The sequence below is a fragment of the Lycorma delicatula genome, chromosome 13, assembly GCF_047948215.1.
Source record: "Lycorma delicatula isolate Av1 chromosome 13, ASM4794821v1, whole genome shotgun sequence".
NCBI lineage: Eukaryota > Metazoa > Arthropoda > Insecta > Hemiptera > Fulgoridae > Lycorma > Lycorma delicatula.
In genome coordinates, this window is record NC_134467.1 from 17,091,078 (window position 1) to 17,112,658 (window position 21,581).

At 29.9% G+C, this 21,581-nt stretch overlaps 1 protein-coding gene across 3 annotated transcripts in view; it reads left to right on the top strand.

Annotated features, from left to right (window-relative positions):
* Ubr3 (Ubr3 ubiquitin ligase) overlaps positions 1-21,581 on the top strand; it is a 225,097-nt gene that overhangs the window by 175,689 nt on the left and 27,827 nt on the right. For all 3 annotated transcript variants that reach the window (XM_075381156.1, XM_075381157.1, XM_075381158.1), the window contains exons 18-26: positions 639-871; positions 4,445-4,632; positions 7,162-7,301; positions 7,420-7,569; positions 12,783-12,919; positions 14,749-14,914; positions 16,214-16,451; positions 17,867-18,076; positions 19,799-20,049. In XM_075381156.1, the coding sequence (XP_075237271.1) occupies positions 639-871; positions 4,445-4,632; positions 7,162-7,301; positions 7,420-7,569; positions 12,783-12,919; positions 14,749-14,914; positions 16,214-16,451; positions 17,867-18,076; positions 19,799-20,049 (1,713 nt within the window). The remainder of the gene's footprint in view (positions 1-638; positions 872-4,444; positions 4,633-7,161; positions 7,302-7,419; positions 7,570-12,782; positions 12,920-14,748; positions 14,915-16,213; positions 16,452-17,866; positions 18,077-19,798; positions 20,050-21,581) is intronic.

The window sequence follows — 21,581 nt, forward strand, 5'->3', positions numbered from 1 at the left end:
ACTATCTGTATCTGAGAAGTCACTTTCTTATTCACTTTTGTTATCGCTCTCTGATTCTGAATAAATGTAATTTTTATTTGCATCTTCATTTTTCCAGCCCAAAAGTAATTTTATTAATAAGAAAGTGATGACTGGCAGCTCCATTAACCATTTTTCGCAAATACAATAACTTTCCATTATAATGCACCATCATAAATGCATTTTGTGCCCATATTAACGGTTAAATTAATGTAAAACTAAACTTTACTCCGTAATGAACTGTGCTACACTAAGAGAGTAGAGAGTAACAATGACTAGGTTACAAGGAACCATATCACGATCTAACAACAAATATCGGCACTATCGATATATTAGCCTGGTATTGATATTGAAATATTTTTAATATCAAAATCAATATTTTACTTTCGATATCCTATTCCTACGTAGATATTCTTAGATTTACTTTCGATATCCTATTCCTACGTAGATATTCTTAGATTTCTTCAAATCTAAGACACACCTTATTTCTATGAATGATCATATTGAAAAAATAATGCGTCTTAAAATCAAGTAAATATGGTAATTATAAGGAAAAAATTGCACTTTGTTTTTATTTCATTATTGTTTATCAATCAGGAGTATCTTTGTTTTATTTACAGAAAAAATTTCCTTCCGCGTATCCAGTGGAACTTCCAAGTCCTCCAGAAAAAGTGGTTGAAGCTAATGAAAGTATTATTTCTTTACTGTTAAAACTTCATTCCAATCTCTCTGGAATTCCAGACTCATTTAATCCTGATGAAGTCGATACCGAACCTGAATCAAGAATTGGTGACGGTCCTATTTTCGTTGGAAAAATATTAAGAAAAATTATGACATTAGATTCTTTGTGCAGGTAAGTTTTCGTTAAAAATTGTTTTTCTAATTTATTTTTAATGTATTGGTAATTTAATTGTCAGATTATCATTCAGTTTATTCATTTTGTAAGAAATAATTTTGATTAAATATTGTACTGATATTAATATGATTATATTATTACTTTTTTGCCAATAATTTAGAAAATCAGGTTTTTTTAAATATTTATTGCTTAATTATGCAATATTTAGAGTAAAATTGTGAAAAATATAAAAATGTTCAAAAAAAACTTTGTTCCGATTTAATCCCCTCGATCAAATTACATTTTTGCCATAAAAATTGATTTTTGATAGAAAATATCACAATTAGTAAAAAAAATTTTTGTTTCCAGTTGATCCCCTTAGCCAAATGACATTTTATCACTAAAATTGTATTATATTTAGAGGATGATTGCTAAAAAAAAATTTTAATTTTAGTAAAAATAATTTTGCCCTATTTATTGATGACCGCACCCCCCCCTCCCTTCATGACAGCTATCTCACATTTTTATTAACAATCACAACTTGAGAAACAAATTAAGTACTAGAAATTATAAGATAATACAGGAAAATGTTTTAATTCTAAGTTCGGATCCCATGAAACCATCTTTTAAGTTCCCATGTCATTCATGTTAATATTAAATGCAGTTGGGTTTTCAATCTTGAAAATTAAAGTTTAAAAAGGTTGGATTTTGAATGGAATGGTTCTCATTCATAGCCCTATTGTTCTTTTTTTTGCATTTTAAAAGTTTAATTTTTGGAGAAATTTTTTTATAAAAATAAGTTGGCCACATTTGGTGCAACGTTATTCAACAAGACTAAAATTATAGTAATATTAAAAAATAAAAAAAAAATGTCATGATGCCTCCTCAACTGATGGGGTTGAACATAAAATGAAACCTTGGGTTACATGTGTAGCCAAATAATTGTGCCAAATTTCAATGAATTTTTAAGATATGTGGCAAAAGCTATTGAAAATTAATGTTTGAATATCCTTCCACTTGTGATTTGATCAAAAGTTTAGAATGTTAAATAACTTAATAAGTTACTTTCATCACACTCAATTTTCTATGACCATTATATAAAAAGCAGAATTTATACTGAAAATGGTAAAAACTACTCCCTTTTTTTAAATTTTATCCAAAATTTTCTGCCACAAACCCCCCCCCCCCCATGTATAGAAATTTTTTAAAGAATTTTGTTTGAGCTGGTTCAGAAATATATTGATCAAAATGTAGGTTAACAGATGTATGTATAAGCTGTGGTAAAAAAAACAAAAAAAAACGGGTTAATGCTATAAAACCTTTATTTTATTTTTTATTCTTCACAATTTTAACATTATCTCCTTCAATGCATTCCCCTCCACCATCCCTATACTGCTCCATGCAAATTTTCTATTGATAAAGCATTGTTGGAAAGCATGTTCATGGCCTTGGTCGCTTTGTCTTTCAACTGTTCTCGTCGACTTTTTCAAATCTTGGGCGGATGTTCCAACACAGGAATCTCATGCTTAGCTAGAAACATCTTGACAGATAATGCAGTGTAGGCCTGGGCGTTCTCATGATGAAGAATTCATGACTTGTTTTTTCACAATTCAGGTCGCTTTCTTCCTACTTGTTCACAGAGAGTAGTTAGGACCTCAAGGTAATATTGTGATTCAGATAGGCAATTTATGTATACAGTCCCATGGATGTCAAAAAATATGATCATCCTGGACATGGGTCATCTTCAATCTCTTCTTGTCACTCTTTGAACCGTTAAAACCTCTCAAAAACCTGAGTGCGTGATAAACATTCGTCAACATATACTTCTTTTATCAAAGAATGAGTTTCTATGGCAGATTTTCCAAGTTTCAGAAGAAATTTCACATTAACATGTGCTCTTTTAAAACACTTTTTCCAACAGGCCGCAGATGCAAGGTGTGATACGAAAGAAGGTCATAGCCCGACTTAGAGGTCCGCAGTAGATTTGGCAGCAGGAATGGAGAGAGGAGATGTTACTTGACTTGGCCATGTTCCGTTTGACCTTCACACATGCTGTTTGTCTGTAGCATACCCAAAATGTTGGCTGATCAGTATACATTCCCTTTATAGCTTTGTGCTACCGGAACAAGACTTACAGCTGGTAAAGGAAAAATGATCTGTGGTCATTGTCCTTTATTAAATTTTTCTGCCCGCCTAGATACTACAATGTTTTCACAATAATTTACTTTCAATTATGTTGTGTTAAATGGCTAACTCAATACACTATTAAATATGATCTTGCTTACAATAGTTTAAAAGTTATGTCCTGACAAACTATATTCTAAAACAATGTAGACTCAATAGCATGGATTAGGGAGGATGACGACCGGAAGTGTCGTATGACTTAATAGCATATCCACCGGGTACTCTAGTGGTAAACTCCTTATTGCTGATTTCAAAGTCGAGAGTTCTGAGGTTCAATCCTAGTAAAGGCAGTTAGTTACTTTTATATGGATTTGAATACTAGATCGTGGATACCGTTGTTCTTTGGTGGTTGGGTTTTAATTAACCTCGCTTCTCAAGAATGGTTAGCTGAAACTGTACAAGACTACACTTCGTTTACATTCATAATTATCATTCTCATTCATCCTCTGAACTAATACCTTACAGTGGTTCTGGAGGGGAAACAGAAAAAAAGACAATACCATCCCATGACAAGCGTTATAGGGAAAGTTAGGAGTAAAGGTGTTTTCCCTGACTGCCTACATCGCAAACTGAAAATATAACATAACAATATGTCAAGGGCATTGAATTGCAGATAATTTTCAGTTTTGCAAGTGATGGCATTCACTTTGTTCAACTCAAGTATTGGTTGTGTATAATAAGTATCATTACTTTCAAAGAAAGAAATTCTGTTTGTACCTGTTATACAAGTCAATTGATTTTAAATTTGTCATTTAGAGTGATAAAAAAAAACTATTAAAACTTAATAGAAAAACTGCTTCAACTTAATAGAAAGAAATATTTATATTAATTAAATATCTTGTTTAGGATGTTAAAAATTGTAAAGATGTGTCTGTCCATCATTGACTTTTTTAAGATCGTAACAGAAGTGGTACAAACTGATCAGTTGTTAGTAAATTGAAATGTTTAATGTGTTTCCGTTAATTCTTTTCAAATCTAATGAATGTTTTTTTTTTTTTTTTTTGCATTATTATAATAATAAAAGAAAACAAAATTTATATTCCAGATGATTTTTATAATTAAAAATAATTATCTCATATGACTTTGTTTGCGCATTGATTTTTTCTAGTATGTTAGAAAATATAATAAAGTTTTACTTGTGCATAAATGTTTATAAATAATTACTTTGTTAAAATAAGAACCTAAAAGTAAATACTTATCTTTGTACAGCAATATGTGAAATAATGTATATACTAAAATATTTATTGACAGTTAAATGTATATCAGAATAGTTGATAATGTGAGATTATAAACCTCTGGAAAAAAAACTTTTTTAAAATGACAGATAATTGGTTAATTTTTATTTTATTTGTTAGCATTTTATAAAATTTTCTCAATTTTTCACTGGTTTTTTTTTTATATCTGCAGGGAAGATGTTATTAAGGTTAAAGAGCAGCTGTGGCCAAGACAACCTGAAGAAGGTGAAGCGGAGAGAAGAGAACGGGAAGAACGAGAACGTGGTGAAAGAAGAAGACGTGCTAAAGAAAGACAACAAAAATTAATGGAAGAATTTGCTTCAAAACAGAAACAGTTTATGGAGAAAACAATGGAAAATGGTTAGTATAGCATATATATATATATATATATATATATTGCAGAATATCCTGTTCTTTTTTTGGAAAGGTTTTTCTAATTGTAATTATTTTTTTTCTTGTCTATACTAACAAGAAATATAAACTTTAGCTGTATGTAATGAAACCATAATTATTATAAGTAAATGTAATTTGATGTTTTCAAAAACAAATATAAAAAAATCCATTCGGTCTTGTAGGATGTCAAGGAAAATTCTGATTCTGAATTATGATTGTTTTATGTTTTCAAGGTACTGAATATTTTATAATTAATTAAAATTATTTAATATTGTCATTCTTACAACATTATAAATTATTTTCTAAGTAGTTTAAAGATTTAGAATTACAATAATTAAATATTTTATATAGAATTTAGGTACGTAACAAATCTGTAAATCAATATACTACAACATTAAACATCAATAGATCTGTGACAGATGTAGAATTAAATATCAAATGGATTAGTAGTTTTTTTTTAGTAAAAGTTCTATAGGTAAGATGGATTTATTTGGTTAATGCAGAAGTTACTGCCTGCCTTGCTGAGCAGTAAGGTTGAAAATTCAGGCCATTTCAACCTCTAAATCAGTTATATTAATATATTTAACCCTATCCACTCTTTAAAAATTATTTCCTGACCGGATGATAAAAGGATTATAACAAGTTCTATATGTATATTCATTGCTTGGATCTGGAGATGCATCTGTCTATCTCCACTCGCTCTAATTCAGCATTACTGTTTTAAATTTATAGACTTCTGGAATATTTTATGAACCAATTAATTTTTCTATTATATTTTATAATTCTGTTCTAATTTGTATAAAAAATAAGGGTTTTGTGTAAAATATAGATTATTTGGGTTGTTTAAAAGGATTTTCTACATACATAAGTTAACAGTGTTGTTTGTAAAGTTCTTGGCCTAACATACAGCGATTACACAACTACAACCAAATGACAATGATATTGTCAAGTATGATATGTTAGATGGCGTGCTGCAAAGTTCTTGTTTGTGGCAATCGAGGTAAAATAAACAAGTTTTAACATTTTCTGAAAAATTGGTAAAATTGATGTTTGAGATATTTGTTTTAAAAGATTAATTCAGATGAATATATAGAAGAAATTAGATTCAACTTTAAAGGATTTATTCTCTTTATTTTCAATGGTATAAAAGTGGGCTTGCCGGTCAATCTGTGCATCCATTAAAGAGAATGAACATTCAGGACATTCAAAAACCACTACAACGCCACAATGCCGTATTAAATGATCACCGACTCTATAGATTGTGTCAACCACATTTTAGACATTAGCGGCCAAACAGTATGTGTGAGGAGGGGAAATTACAACAAAGAAAGCAGAAATGTCCTGATCCCGAAGGGGAAGACACCCACCATGTGATGGATTTAAATGCCACACCTTCCCCTTCGTACCTGACTGTGAGGGGCTTTGTTGAGATCATCTTGAAAGGCCTCAAGACTTCTTCCATTTTGCTTCAATCAGGATGTCACCAATGCAAATGCCACATGCATTCACATTCACATTGGTGTAAGATGCCTATATAGTTTCCTATTGTTAACACCAGTCTTAAACAAGATCATATCAATTGAGCTGTGAAACCATCCCCCTAAGCTTGCTGAATAAAGATTCACTTCAAATGATGAGGTCATAGCCGAGACAAAACTGCAAGCAGCGTTGGACAAATCACATTATACTGCGAGTATAAAAAAGTTGGAAAATCATTTGTCTAAATGTATTGAATTGCAAGCTGAATACATTGAAAAGTATAAAAAAAATAAAAAATAAATAATTAAAATATAAAGCTCTCTTACCAACAATCTTTTAATGCATCCTAGCACTTTTGGAAACGAATTTCATCTTCAGAAACTTAAATATCCTTTTTTCTTTTATTGATTAACTTTGTTGTCATGAGTAGAATTGTGTAAAGTGTGAAAAATATATAAAGGTGATTGTCATGTGTTAAAATTACATTGACTTAATGTCCTGTTATAATGAATGTTTAAGTCGACGCAATTTTAACACATTATGACACCACCTTTATATGTTTTACACACTTAACACAACAATTCTATTCATGATGACAACGTTTTAGCTAAAAAAAAATTTAAGTTCCTGAACATGGAATTATTTTCGAAAGTGCTAGAATGCATTAAAAGATTGTTGGTAAGTGGGTTTTATATTTTAATTATTTATTTTATACTTATACCAGTGGGCAATGTTTGATAAAATTATTAAACAAAATTTTTTGTGGGACCAGTAATTTTCCGAACAATCCTTGTATATGAGTGTACTGAAGAAATTGAAATTACAATTAGTTTTAAAAGATTAAAATTGTTTATTTGAATTATAAAAATCAAAAAGCTGTTTATTTCAGAAAATTCTGATTATACTCTCAATGTGACACTTTGATATACTAAATAAGGAACTTTTGTTAAAATGTTTTAATTTTCAATTATATTATAAATTGATTACTTATTGAATTACTGTAATGTATATTTATAGATGAAGATGGTATGGATTGGGAAGGAGGTGATGATGCATCGCATGTACGTAGCAATAAAAAGGAGTATGATTGTGTTATATGTAATCAGACTACGCCTAGTACAGATGATAAACTGATGGGTCTCGCTGTATTAGTTCAGGTATGTTAACTTATTTTATATATATTTTTGTAGGTTATGTAAAGTATAATAACTTTTAATTTAAACAAATTTAATGAATGTTATTTAATGTTATGAAATTTGTTTTATTTTTTTACAGGCAACAAGTGTTTTAGGACATAAAAGAAAAGGTGCCGAACCTGCTGTTTTGCCAACGTCGGATGAAGAATACAAAAACTTTCATCGTGATGATACATTGGCTTGTGATTTTGATCGTAGAATTGAAGAATTAGACAGACAGTTTGATAAGGTTAGAGTTTATTTTATTTTTCTTAGTAAAACAATGTCAGGTTTTTTGACTTTAATAAAATTTTTTTAAATTTTTTACTTTCCCTGTAAGCAGTTTGATATCAAAATGATTATATTCCATGTAAATTTATTATAATTTATTGTTCTCTTAATAATGTAGCTCTTAGTTGACTTTAATTCAAGATTATTTTTATTATATATAGTTTGTTCAGTTTTATGAAATATCTATTTTATTTTTTATATCACATCAACTTCGTCGTTATTTATAAGTTTTCGTGCTATGCCAGTTAAGTAATGCAATTTTTCATGAGAAAGTTTTTCAGTTCAATCATTTAAAAGTATATATCTTTATGATAAAATTGTCTTTTATTGAAAAAAAAATAACCAAAATTATGATTTTTTTCACTTTTTTATCTAAATTTTGTGATATATAATTAAATAAATAAATACAAAAAAAAACTGGTAATTTCTATACTTTCGAAGGGCATAATGAAAGTTGAACGGTGGAATATCGTTTTGTGTTTTTTATAAATAAAAAAAAATTCCATTTTGGGGGCTCCTATACTACGGGAGAAACATTCCGCTAAAATTAATTTTTAAGAAAATAATCTCTAAGCAGTGATAAAAAATTAAGAAAAAAGTACTTTTTAAAAAAAATACAGTTATAATTCTAAATAAACAAAGTTGTAATTTTTTAGGAAGGTGGTGAAAACTATTTGCAAATTTTATTTTTTTTTTTCGAAAAAGTTAAGATTTTTACATTTTAAATGTGATGGGTAATTTGTGAGATGGATTTAAATTTATAATATATTTTTAAAAATTAAAAAAATATTTTTTGTTTCGCAGAACATCAGAGTGGGATGGGCAAAAGATTTTTATAGTAGTTTGAAGGCTTATAGAAGTAGAAAATATAGATGCAAAAAGCTGAAAAAATAGCTAAAAAAATAATAATAGTCATTTTTGGGAGGGAGTGAATTAAATAAAATTTTTGGTAATTTATTGTCTGATAAAAAATCTTTATCTTTTCTCAGAAAAATATTTTGCCTTAGTAAAAATTAATATTTTATTTAGGATAAAACACCAACACCCCTTTTTTAATTTTTGTAAAAATTTAATAGTCTTTTCCACAAAAGTAATGCCTGTTTACAATATTTGAAGAAAATCGGTCAATGGGGTCTACAGTTATTAAACCAAACACAGGTGAACTTCCATTAGCACAAACATCTATCTGACAAAAATAAATATTTGGATTTTTTTTATCTCTTCTTAAGGGACAAAACATTTTAAAAAATATCAGTTTGCAGATTTTTTTCATAGATCTATATATTTTCTCGTTAACATCTATAGCAACATATATAGCTATAGCCAGGATAGTAAAAATATCCCGATTAAGTTTTTTTTTTTCTATCTATATATAGGTCCTAAATAAACAATACTATTCCTATGTAAATTTTAGAATGATAATGGAATGTTAATGTTATTCAACTTTGTTTAGAAATCCATATGGATTTTTTAATGCTCTCTGTGTCACTTCATCCAATTATGTATTTTTAAGTTTTTACACTTAAAAAGATCCAAAAGTAATTTTAAAACTGGCATTTTGAATTGTTTCAACCAGCTGACAAAAATTAGATAATTACATACTTTTTTTTTTTAAATCAAATTTGGTAGTACCAATCACATATCAGTATATTCTGTTTATATTAATATATTTATTTTTTTATAAAATTATGAAAATAATAAAAATTTTAAACTAAGAGTACATTTTCATTGATGATTTTTGTATCAGTCGTTTTAATCTTCTTGTAGTAGAATGTGCTCTCATCTAAATATGTACTCTGAAGGTAGATGACTAGAAATTGTTTAGCAATATTGAATAATCTTCGGTTTACTATTGTAAACTTTTAGTATGGTATACTAATTCTCAATTAAAAACATGTACCATTGTTAGGGGAAGATACTACCTTATAAGAGTATATTACTCATCTTACTTTAAAATTTTATAAATAATCTATAAAATTCTGCTTTGGTATTTATTTCCAAAGAACATTTGATTAGTTATGAAACAAGGGAAGGGGGGAGGCGCTTTGTTTACTGTAATAAAATCTTTGTACATATGAGTAAGGAATCTGTTTAGAATTCATACATTGCACTTCTAAAGCAATTAATTTTGTTGAAATAGGAACGAATTACAATATTGCCCCCTCTTAAAAGAATTGGCAGTAGAGTTTGGTGAAACCACTTTCATGAAACAGAAAATTATTCTTATAGAACAATCTATATTTGGTAGTAGATTTTAAATCAAAAAAGTTTTTTTTATTAAATTATTCCTACCTGATAAATCTTTCAGAACATGTCATCAAAACTTCAAGTTAAAAAGGGATGTTTATCATTAAATCTGGTTTGCGGCCAAGAATATTGTATTATTACACTTAATCACCTCAATTTTTAAGATCAATTGTAGTTGTAACTTTGAGGACCCATAAAGCAGTGTACTTAAGAAAAACATTGAAAGGTTGTAAGAAGGTGCAAAATGATAGAACAACCACCATAAACGTGCTGTAATGCACGCACCTTTTTGATTCTTATTTATTACTCCAATAAATGACATTCTGCTCACAGTTAAACTCCTTAACTGTGAGCAGAATGTCATTTTATACCACCCTTTCAAAGAAATACACCAGTATTATTAAAGACAAAGCAGTTCAGTTACATGACTACTGATATATTATTATCTTTTTATGTTTGCATAGGATCACTTTAGTCAATCCATTATCCAAGTCTCTTCGATGGGAAAGTTTGGGCCTTGCGGTCCTCCTAGTACATTTTTATACATTCCGATCTTTGTGACCTTTCTAGTGCTGAAAATATTCATGTTGTAAATTTTTCTTGTAAATGTGAAGCAAATGTTTTTGTTGTTGATTTTCTTGTTTAAATTAATCTTATCTGTGGTGCCTACTGGTGTAAGGCCAATTTCCTTCTGATCCATCTGCATTCTGTCTTTGTGTTTTCAGAGTCAAGATTTTACTGTATTAGCTGTTTCAGAAGCCTGGCTCTCATGATATATCCAAATAATCCTAGTCTCCTCTTACTCATGGTATTGGTGATGGGTTCTAACTCTTTGTACACAACTTTATTGGACACAGTCCACCACTGCCCATCTTTCTGGCACTTTTTATTGATGTAGGTTCTTCAAATTCTTATTTTGATTTTCTGGAGTCTGTCTGTCTTTGATTGTTCGTTCAGGTGGAAGACTGTTTCTACTGCATAAGTGGCATCTGGTTTTATCTGAGTCATAGTCTCTTATTTTTGCATTTATTAATAGGCATTTTTTATTATAAGTGTACCAAGTTAATTTTTGAGCTTTAGAGCTGGTTTGTTTCTTCTTATTTTGATTGAGGTTTTTTCGTTTAGGTTGTTGTTATTAAATCTCAGAGCTATTTAAATTGGGTTATCTTGATTTTATTACCGTTTATGTCTAGTTCTTTTAATCGTGTTTGTTTTTGGGACATAATTTCTGTCTTTTCAAATTATATTTTGAGGCCAATTTTATTTGCAATGTTTTGAAGTTCTAATATCTGTGATTTAGCTTTGGTCAATGTAGTTTGCTAGCAGTGCGAAGTCGTTGGTGAAACAGACAGTTTGTTTTGATTTTTTGGGCTATTTTTACTTTTGGACAGCATTTTGTAAGCCATTCCTTCATTACCATTTCTAGACCGCAGTTGAATAATAGCGGTGAGAGCCCATTACCTTGACGCAGTCCTATTTTGATCTCAAATGGTTCTGAGTGAGAGCTTGCCTCTGAATTTTACCTACGACTTAGTGTTTGTGAGGATCAGTTTATCATGTTTATTAATTTGGTATATAGTCGAAGACATCTTAGAGTTTTTAGTAGGGATTCTCTGTGGATGCAGTCATAAAGACTGAAATCTACAAATGCTGTCACCATGTCTGATTCTTTTCCTGTTGTATTCCATTATTAGCTTGAGACTCTTGACTTGGTCTGAATAGCTCCTCCACGGTCTGAAATTTCCCTGGTATTCTAGTTCTTTCTCGAGTTGTGAGCCAATCCTGTTGAGGATGAATTGAAAAGGGCGTATGGAGGTGACGCTCTGTCCTGAGCCCAAGTTTCTAGCTGGTTAAAGCATTTTCAGATGGCCGGTAATCAGTTGAGGATAATCCACACTCTGGAAGACTGTTAATATCAAAAAGTGATCACAGTTTTAAGCAAATCAGAGACTTGATATGGTATGATTGGTGATTAACTGTCAGCATGATTACAGAACAATTGAATTTGAACCATACCACAGTCCATCTAATTTTTGGACATGAAAAAAGTTTGTGCTAAATTGGTCTCAAAAAACCTCACTGTTGAACAGAAAAACAACAGGGTGGAAGTGTGCTGTGATCTAGGGTAAATTGAAACAGATCATGATTTTCTAAAAAAAGTTATTACTGATGAATCTTGGATATTTGAGTACAACCCAGATACAAAATGCCAGAGCAAGGTGTGGCATACTTCAAACTCACCACGTCTCATAAAAGTAAAAATGAGCAAATCAAAACCATGCTAATTTGTTTCTTCAATAGTAATGGCATTGTCCATAAGGAGTTTTTGCCTACAGGACAGACTGTAAATCAATATGTTTACCGAGAAATTCTTAAAAGACTGCGGAAAAGAACTGTCCACATGAGGCCAGCCATTAAAGACAACTGAATTCTGCATCATGACAATGTACCTTGTCATACTGCACTCTCAATTAATGAGTTTTTGGCAAAGAAAAACATTCCTGTAGTTCCTCAACCACCTTATTCAGGTGGCCTGACTTGAGTCCCTGTGACTCTTTCCTGTTCCTGACTTTAAACCTCAAAGGACACCATTTCGGAACAGTAGAAAACAAAAAAAATGTAACCAACCATCTGAAGGATATTCCGGTTTCTGAGTTCTAACACTGCTATGGAGAGTGGGAAACCATTCAAAGCATTGTGTGGCTTCCCAAGGGAACTATTTCGAAGGGTAATGTTCAGAAAAGTTTTTCTGAACATTACTTTATTTACAGACCTCGTATACATACTTAAGGAATAAATAAATATCGCCATCACATTGATGTAAATAGTCTAAATATTTTTTTCACAACTTTTACAGGATTATCTTTCTCAAATTACGTAAAAGTATAATATTTATTATTATTTTATTTGTATTATTTGTTACAGTTATCATGGCTAGTCTCAGTTAATCTTGGATGGGAAGGTGGAGTACATGTACAAACTTGTGGTCACCATCTGCATCTCGATTGTCTTAAATCATATCTTAGATCGTTGCTCAGCCAGCAAAGATTGGCAGCTGAAAGGTTTGTTTATTTAAATCTTATCCAGTTTTTCATTTCATTATATTATTTTTCTGATTATATTTATTTATTTTAGTAAATTTTTCACTTGAAACCAAAGGGGGAAAATATATATGAAGTTATCAAAAAAGTTCAGTATGATCATGATTCTACATGTGCATATTGTTTATCTGATGTGTTAGAAATAATTGATGCCATTCTTATTCAGTTATCTAGACTGTATCCTTCTTAGTGTGTGTTGATAATGTGAAAGAAAACTGAGACACCTATACATGTGAAATTCTGTTTATGATTCTTTTCTTAAATGCAAGGAACGGTAAACCGATTGAAATTCACCATCAGATTTATGTTTGTGTAGAAAGTGCAATGAGTGATTCGTTGCTGTAGAGCAGTTTGTTAACGAAAGAAGTAATAAGATGCATGAAGAATTGTATGCTTACCAGATACCTATAATGCTTATGAAAAACCACAAACTGTTTTGCAGCGCATGGGAATTTTTTACTCTATATAGAGAAAAGTGTAATATTCTTGAGCCATGTAGTCGCCGAGGACAAGACTGGATCTCATCGTAACCTCTGGGGCCACCTCTAGGTATTGGTTCAGAGGATGAGATGAATGATCTGTAGTGTATGAAAATGCCATGCCTGACTGGGGATTCGAACCCAGGATCTTCAGATGAAAGGCTGAGGCACTACCACTTGTGCCAAAGAGGCTGGCCCATCGTAATGTTTGAAACAAAAGAGAAATCTGTGGAATAGCTCTGCACTTTGTTGCCCTGAAAGACAAAATGCTAGCTGATGTTTTTCCATTCAAAACAACTGCCCTCAGTGTTTTGGGACAGAAAAGGGAATTTTGCTTGTTAACTTCTTGCCTCGACAATACAGAATCAGTAGCGATGTCTATTGCACCACTAAAATTGTTTCACATGGCTTGCTTATCCAGGGTGTTATGTTTCACCTTACCCACATGTTGCCCCTAATATCAATGGATCATTTCCTCATGATCTTCTGTTATTAACATTTCAGTAATTACCCACATATACCTTAGACCATTGACAATACAATAATAAAACATCTGGAACCAAAAACGTTAAATTTAAAAATTTAGTTGTAATATAATTCAAGTAAATAATATCAATTGAGCTTGCATATTTGTAGTAGTGTTGTAAATTATTAGTTATTGTGAAATTATTTATTATTGCGAATACTGTTATTAGAGTTTGGACCATTAATTCTAACAGTAGCTGTATAATGTTTGTTATCGGTTGAAATTCTATAGGTAATATGAAATAAAAAATTTACTACGGGTTTTTATTTCATTTTATTATTACTGTGACCACAATCTTTTTTCTGTTTTTTGTAACTTTGATCGGTTACTATAAAAAAATGAAGGCATATATTGAAAAAAGTTTTTACCATCATTTTTACATTAAAATTTTGTATCAAATGTCAGACTTCCTTATTTAAAAAAAAAGATTCAGTATAGCAGAAGAGACTTCAAATGCACCATAACTATATAGATCTGCACTTGTTTCCACCTCCTAGTATCTTTCAGTTTTGAAATATGAAGCTGCTTCCATACTTTAATATCAGCCGACTTCCATTTTGGATAACCTCTTGTATATTAATGTGATTTTGGAATTTTATTTTATAGTCATATTAAAAAATAATTTTTTCCCTTTGTTTTATTTTTTACAAATTATTTACAGTTTAATAATATATGTGATCAATTTGATGTAATTCTGTTGTAATATTCTCATATTAATTGGTATGAGTTTGGAAAGTTTCTGTAGTTATTACTGGTTAATTTTTATATTGTCTTTATTTTTCCAGAGGGGAATATGCTTGTCCACTTTGTCGGCAGTTGGCAAATTCGGTATTACCATTGCCACCACAACTAGGTGATAATGCTGCTGTTGTTAGATCGCGTCCTGCATCATTATCATCTAGTATTTTTGAGCTTACTAATTGTCTAAAGGATAATCTACCTGCTAATCAGGTATGTTTCTGGTTAAAATTGAAATAGTTTTAAATATATATATATATATATAGTGAGTGAAAAGATTTATGAAAATGTTCTCCTGGTACTTTCATAACCTATTCTACACATGAAAATAATGGAAAAAAAATCATATAAACATTTCTCCTAACTTACCTCTTTCTCTTTTTCTATTGTGCAGCCTCTGGAATCACGGTAAGGTATTACTTCAAAGGATGAATTGTGTGAATTTAAATGAAGTGTAGTCTTAGTCTCAGGTCAACACATTACTGAGATATGTGGTTAATGAAAGTACTGGGAGAACTTCATGGTACATTCTGTATATAAATGTTTAAATTTGAAAAAAATAATTAGTAGTATAAATTAGTTAAGTTTAATGGAACTGAAACATTAACAAACCTTGTAACCGATGTTGGTTTTATGAAAGTAAAATAAATTGCAGTTTTTCTACATCAAATTTATCTGTGTGCATGATCATGATCCGTTTCAAAGTTCATAACCACCCCAGGTTAGTTTTATGTTTTCATTTGACTGTTTCACATGTGACGGTTAACAGCATCCATCCACATTAGTAAACAAAGAAAATTGTTCAGTTGTAAGTTAATTTAAATTTTGGGTTATTTTACATCAATCATATTGCTTTCAAAATTACAGTTTAGTATATACCGGTAGAAAAGTTTATTACTTGGCTCGACATGTGAAAATCCTGTGTCCTACTTTCAGCAGTAATCACATCGTATCTGTCCATCGATTTTTTACTCAAATTTCATAGGTTGCATATCACTGAAAGGGACGGCGGCATTTTTACTTATCAAATGTTTGATCAATAATTCATGGAAAATTCCATGAATGGAAATGCTTCATTCCATCACTACTATTTTTTCAAATATTATTTTTCTCTTAGTCTTTCAGTTTGTGTAACCCTTTTTTATCTCTAATAAACCTCTAATCACTTTATTGCAGAATATGAGCACTTAAATTGATAAATTTCACCCTAGTTTTATTCCAGTCTCATGAATAATTAGTTTAGGTTCACCCTTCTAGTTATATTTGCTGTCATTTAATACAATCTTTTAACTCATTTTAATACAATTTGACCTGTTCTAGCTTCCTGAATCAGTTCTTGTCTTGACACAAGTATTACTACAGTATGCGCATGTGTGTGTTAGTACACTTACTATAATGTACTCTATTATACATTTACAGATTAAAAATATTTTCAGTTTTTGTAAAATTTTACATGTTACATTTGAATTTATAATAATTTATTTTTTGTATTTTTTTTTTTTATATATACAGACTATGTCAACTTTAATGGATGCAATGAGTAAATCTATGGAAGATATGACAAATTCAACATATTTAAAATTTAAACAAAAAATAGTTAGTACTAGGATGCCACAAACATTATTTTTATTTGTGAGTTCAATAGCCAGAACTAATTTAGAAATTGAATTGGTTCAAAGAGGCGGAACACTTTGTACATTATCATCTTTAAATGATACCCAGTCATTGACACCAAAACGTTCCTGTATAAGTAAGTTTGTTTAATTTTTTTAATGTTTACATTATTAAATTAAATTTTAATGGATATTGAATTTTATTTATTTTTATAATTCTATAAACTGTGTTTATAAAGGAATAAACTGAATTTAAGGTTTTTCTCGTATGATAAACTTTTTTTAAAGTTTTTCTGAACTCATTTGGGTCGATGATGTACAGATTAATAGGAAATATTTACAATAAAAAAGCTAAGATTTTCAATAAAAGCTTATTTTACACTACAATTTTATACATATAAAGTCTTTTAAATAAACCACGTTGTACAGAATATTGAGATAAGACATAACCTTAATATTTCATGAAGTATTTTTGCAGGATCCTATATCCTCAGTTATGATTAAAATAATTACATTACTGCATAATAAAAATTCCCTTTTGACATGTCAGAAGGCGGAGGTAGATTTCACTGGTGCTAAGTAGGGGGATAAAAAAGATTTCTACCCTAAAGTTATGAAAAACTTTAGATTTACTCAATACAACAATGGTTGCGTGTGAAAAAAGTTTCACATGTTTAGCATACGACAAGCCTCATCTTAAAATTCCAGAAAAAGTTTGGTCATTCCTTGCTGTGAGGGTTGGTCATATCAAAAATTGTTTTAGAAAAATGTTTTAGCTAATGTTTAGAGGACTAATGACCACTTTAAACTGATTCGATACTATTATATGTCAATAAAAAAAAAAAAAAAATCAAAGGAATCTTATAAGTTCATAGTTAGCTGCAATCCCTTTATTTTTACTTTCCTTGACAAAGTCTGTAACGTAATTTACTATCTTGATTTTATTTAGTTTACTTCCAGTTTTGCAATTATAATTATTTTTATCTTTTGAATAAGTTGCTTCCACGTACACATATTCATTTTCTTATTGGGTTAAATTGTAGTAGCAGAGATCACTTCTATTGACCACCAAGGCTTAATTATATTCAAAGGTAGCATCCTGTAAGGAGCGCCCTACAGTAATCTAAGTTCTATTCCCTCAGTAACATAGTGAGGGAATAGAAGTAGACAATTTGACAAGGAAACATTCCTTGTCAAATTGTACATTGACCCATTTTCTGTCAATTTTTTCTATTTGCCAAAGATTTGTAAAAAATAGTGTGAAGAAATTACATTTCTAAGTCAATTAAATTAAGATAAGTCATCATCCAGTTAAATGGTGAACATATACCTCAGATTTTACTGCATTAGGAAACACATGAAAGTGTGTTGTAATTTAAAGCGATTTGTACAATTTAATGTAAGATTAGAATCTAATTATTTTAATTCTATTTAAATTTTTTTTTTTTCAATATTTGTACTTATACACTGGAATTTACAATAAATAATTAAATTAGTTTCGATCATTCTTTTATTTGAAATTTCATAATACATTCTATTTTTATATTTTTAGTGCCATTATTACACGTATTAGCCGAACATGCACGTTATTTAGCTCATTGGCCTGCGTGGGAAACGTGGCAGCAGTTAGCTGGAGCTCGTACAGATGCTGCTGGTACACCTGCTTTAGTGTCAGTCGAACCACAAGTTCCTTTACTATTACGCGACCCAGTCGCGTTATTAACGCAATTTATTTTATTACTACCACTTCACCTTGATCAGAGTAAGTATATTAAAATATAATATATATATTCTAATAGTATATTAAAAGATATTTTTTTTTTGGTTCTAACGCATTTTTAAAGTTTTATTATTAAAAAATTACTTATTTTTTTCTTTGTTGGTAATTAAAGTTTGTCCCCAATAACATACCTCGGACTCAAAATAAGCAACTTTTTTCATTACTTTCATAAAAATCATAATCCTTTATTTTTCTCAATATTTTTTTTAAGGATCATTTATTAAAAAAAAATTATGTAATTCTGTAGAGTAAGGGAATTTCAAAAATCAACAATTTTTTTATTTGAATTTTGAAAATTTTGATGCTTAAGTCTTATTCTGGTATTCATAATCGGTAAAACAGCCTCATTGATACATTGATATTTAAAAAATATCAATGGAATTTTAAAATTTAGAAAAGTTTTTTGATTACTTTAAATATTTATTATGAAACTAAAAATAAGACTTCTAATGATCAAAACTGCGAAGACTTTCCTATTGAAAAGGTTGCAATGTAAAGCTGTGCAAAGTAATTTCCAGCATAACTAGCAAAGTTATGCAATACTTACTAGTTTATAACCACCAAGCTGTTTATAACCACAAGACAGGGTAGTAGACAACTGATGTAAAAGTGGTTCCATTCTTATCCCAACCGCAGCTTGTCGGTTGTTCATAATGGTGGTGGTCCTCTTTATTCATTGCAGTGATAAGCTCTAGAGACTAGTTACAGATAGACTCCAGTCGGCTCGTAATCGAATGTGCAACTGAAATTCTTTGCCATAAGATAGAAGAATATAAATTTATCTAATAAGGGATAAATTTATGTAATAAGATAAACATTAATCTAATAATTTATTCAATTGGTACCTGCCATAATTGAAATGACGAAGAAAAAGGCTAAATTATTTTTTTTCATTGATTATCCAATACAATCATTTCTACATAAATACTCAATTTATTTGTAGATTTGAAAAGCGCAACCCACTCTTGCAATACGTGATCTATGAAATCACCCTGAATTTTTAATGTCCAATATTTTTGCTATTAAATATATTTTCCTTTAAAATTATAAGAATAATAGATTATGTGGTCATGATAGATCACTAAAATTTGTTGTTTTTGTTGTCATACGAAGGTGGAAATAATACTATTTTTCTAGATGTTAAGTGGTAAAGTGGTAGGTAAATCATCTGTGGAAAGTATAGGTATGAGGCAGGTAAAAACCTACCTTGATCAGCTGTACGTAAGGTGTTATTCACATCATACTGCCTTATACTTACTAGTAAAAATTATGATCAACTTTATTTGGATCTGCTAAGGACTTGTACCTTAGGTTATAGATTTTAATTGTTTAAACTGGTTTTGAACTAGCAACTCTTATAACAGAAAGCCAAACAGTCTTAACACTGAACTGCCTTTGGATTGGTAGCATGAGAATGATGTCACTTTCTGATAGCTAGTAGGAAAGTTGTCTGTCAGCTTTCCAGGTACCAGGGGAACTGTTTGGGGTATATATTTTCCTAAGTGAAGGTTTTACTCCACGCCAAATTTTAAGAGAAATCAGGATTCTTAATATCTAATTATAAAGTCAAAATGAAGTATATCAACATTATTTATCATTATAATAGATGTTTACTTATTTGTTTTTTAACTTTTTTATAATTACATGTTTTTATCATTTACTTTAACAGAGTCATTAAAAAGTTGTTTCATTTTCTATTTTCAGCATATTTTTCAACAGTCGTTAAATTATTATATAATTTATTATACTTTCAAGTGACCATACAGTTAAGTTGTTTAATGAAAGAAGGTGAAAGAAGTTGGTGGCGTTCAAGAGAACCATCTATGCCATTATCAACACTAGAAGCTGCCATGTCATTAACGATAACAACACTTGATCCAACACATTTATACGCGGAAGATTCGGATGTTGATATGGAACATGTTATACCTGATAAACAAGAAGTTGAATTAAAAGTGAGTGAAATGTTCAGCAAATGTTATATATATAATAAATAGTGATATAACTAGTTATTTTAGAAATCGTAAGTTCTTTCGAATGAAAATAATTCAGTTTAATAATTTAAAAAAAATTATAAAATACAGCGAGTGCGGAGGCAAAACTTTGCATAAGGGGTTAAATATAGGTTAGACTATTGAAAATATAATAAATAAATGAAATTTATGTGGAAGTACACACACATGCATGCTTCCGTACCCATATGTGTTAGAATCATTGCTTAGTGTTCTTTGCATTTTTTGGCTTGTGGACCTTAAAATTTCAAAATGCAAACAAAAAAATAAGCAGGTACCCAAAATTTTGGTTCATATTACAACATTTTCCCTTATTCTGAGTTGTAATTGCCTGTAAAGTAAAAGCAGTATATAGGCACAAATATAATAACAATAAATTTAGTTTGTATTTTGTAAAATTTTGTATTCAGTAAATAGAAATATTAAATAAATTACAGATCATAAATTATCAAGTAACTGTTGCTTTATAAATTGACTGATCCACAGCCTACAACATAATGTAAAAAAAAAAAAGAATTTTAATTTAATTTCACGTAAACTAGATCCAAATTCTAACAGCTCTCAGTTACTGAATTCAGTGTTAACAATAAATAGCATTCTGTATAAATGTGTATACATGGAGTACATTGAAGACACTTCACCTTTTTTTATATTTCTAATTTTAAAAACTTAAATAAAAGCAAAATACAATTATTAATTAAATAAATTCCTAATAAAGCATCCAAGACTGAGTTATCAACAGCTAAGTCTAATTAACTGTTATAATCACACTGTGAGTGGGGTCTGGCTGAACGGTTTATAATTCAGTTTTGATGCATCTATGTGCCACACATTCAGGGATGGTAGAGGTTTTTATTTAAGAACTCTACCTGTCCGTAAGTGTCTTATTAATTTTTCAAAGAAAGAACATTTTTTTACAGCCTACATTTAAACTCATCATTCCAAAATTATTGATCAGTTATGTGCTGCTCTCATACTATGTGTAAATCGAGGGATTGCAGATAGGATCAACAGTCACTATTCTGAATGAGGTTGTTTCCTGCTGTTAAATCTCTACGGATTAGTTGCTTTTTTTACCATTTGCTTACCATTGTTTGTTTTTTCTTTTATTAGTTCTTCCGTGTAAGGCACCCCACCCGGTTCATGTTGGTTGCCAAGTTTAGAGCCAGAGTCTCCTAGGTACAATCTGATACAGAGAAGGTTTTCTGCTTATTAATCCAAGGATACTATTTTCTGTTCATTGACTGCATAATAAGCCTTAACAACTGAATTGCTGATTAAGTAAAGCTTGGAATCCCAATCCCAACTAGAATAGAAATGTGATATCCAACTGTTAAAAGAAAAGAATCATGTAAATTGCAAATGATTTATATTTTTTAATTGTATAATTTTATTGAATTAATACATAAAAAATAATTAAAAAATAAAACCTTAACAATAATGGAGGCGCCTTCCTTGGTAAAATATTCCGGAGG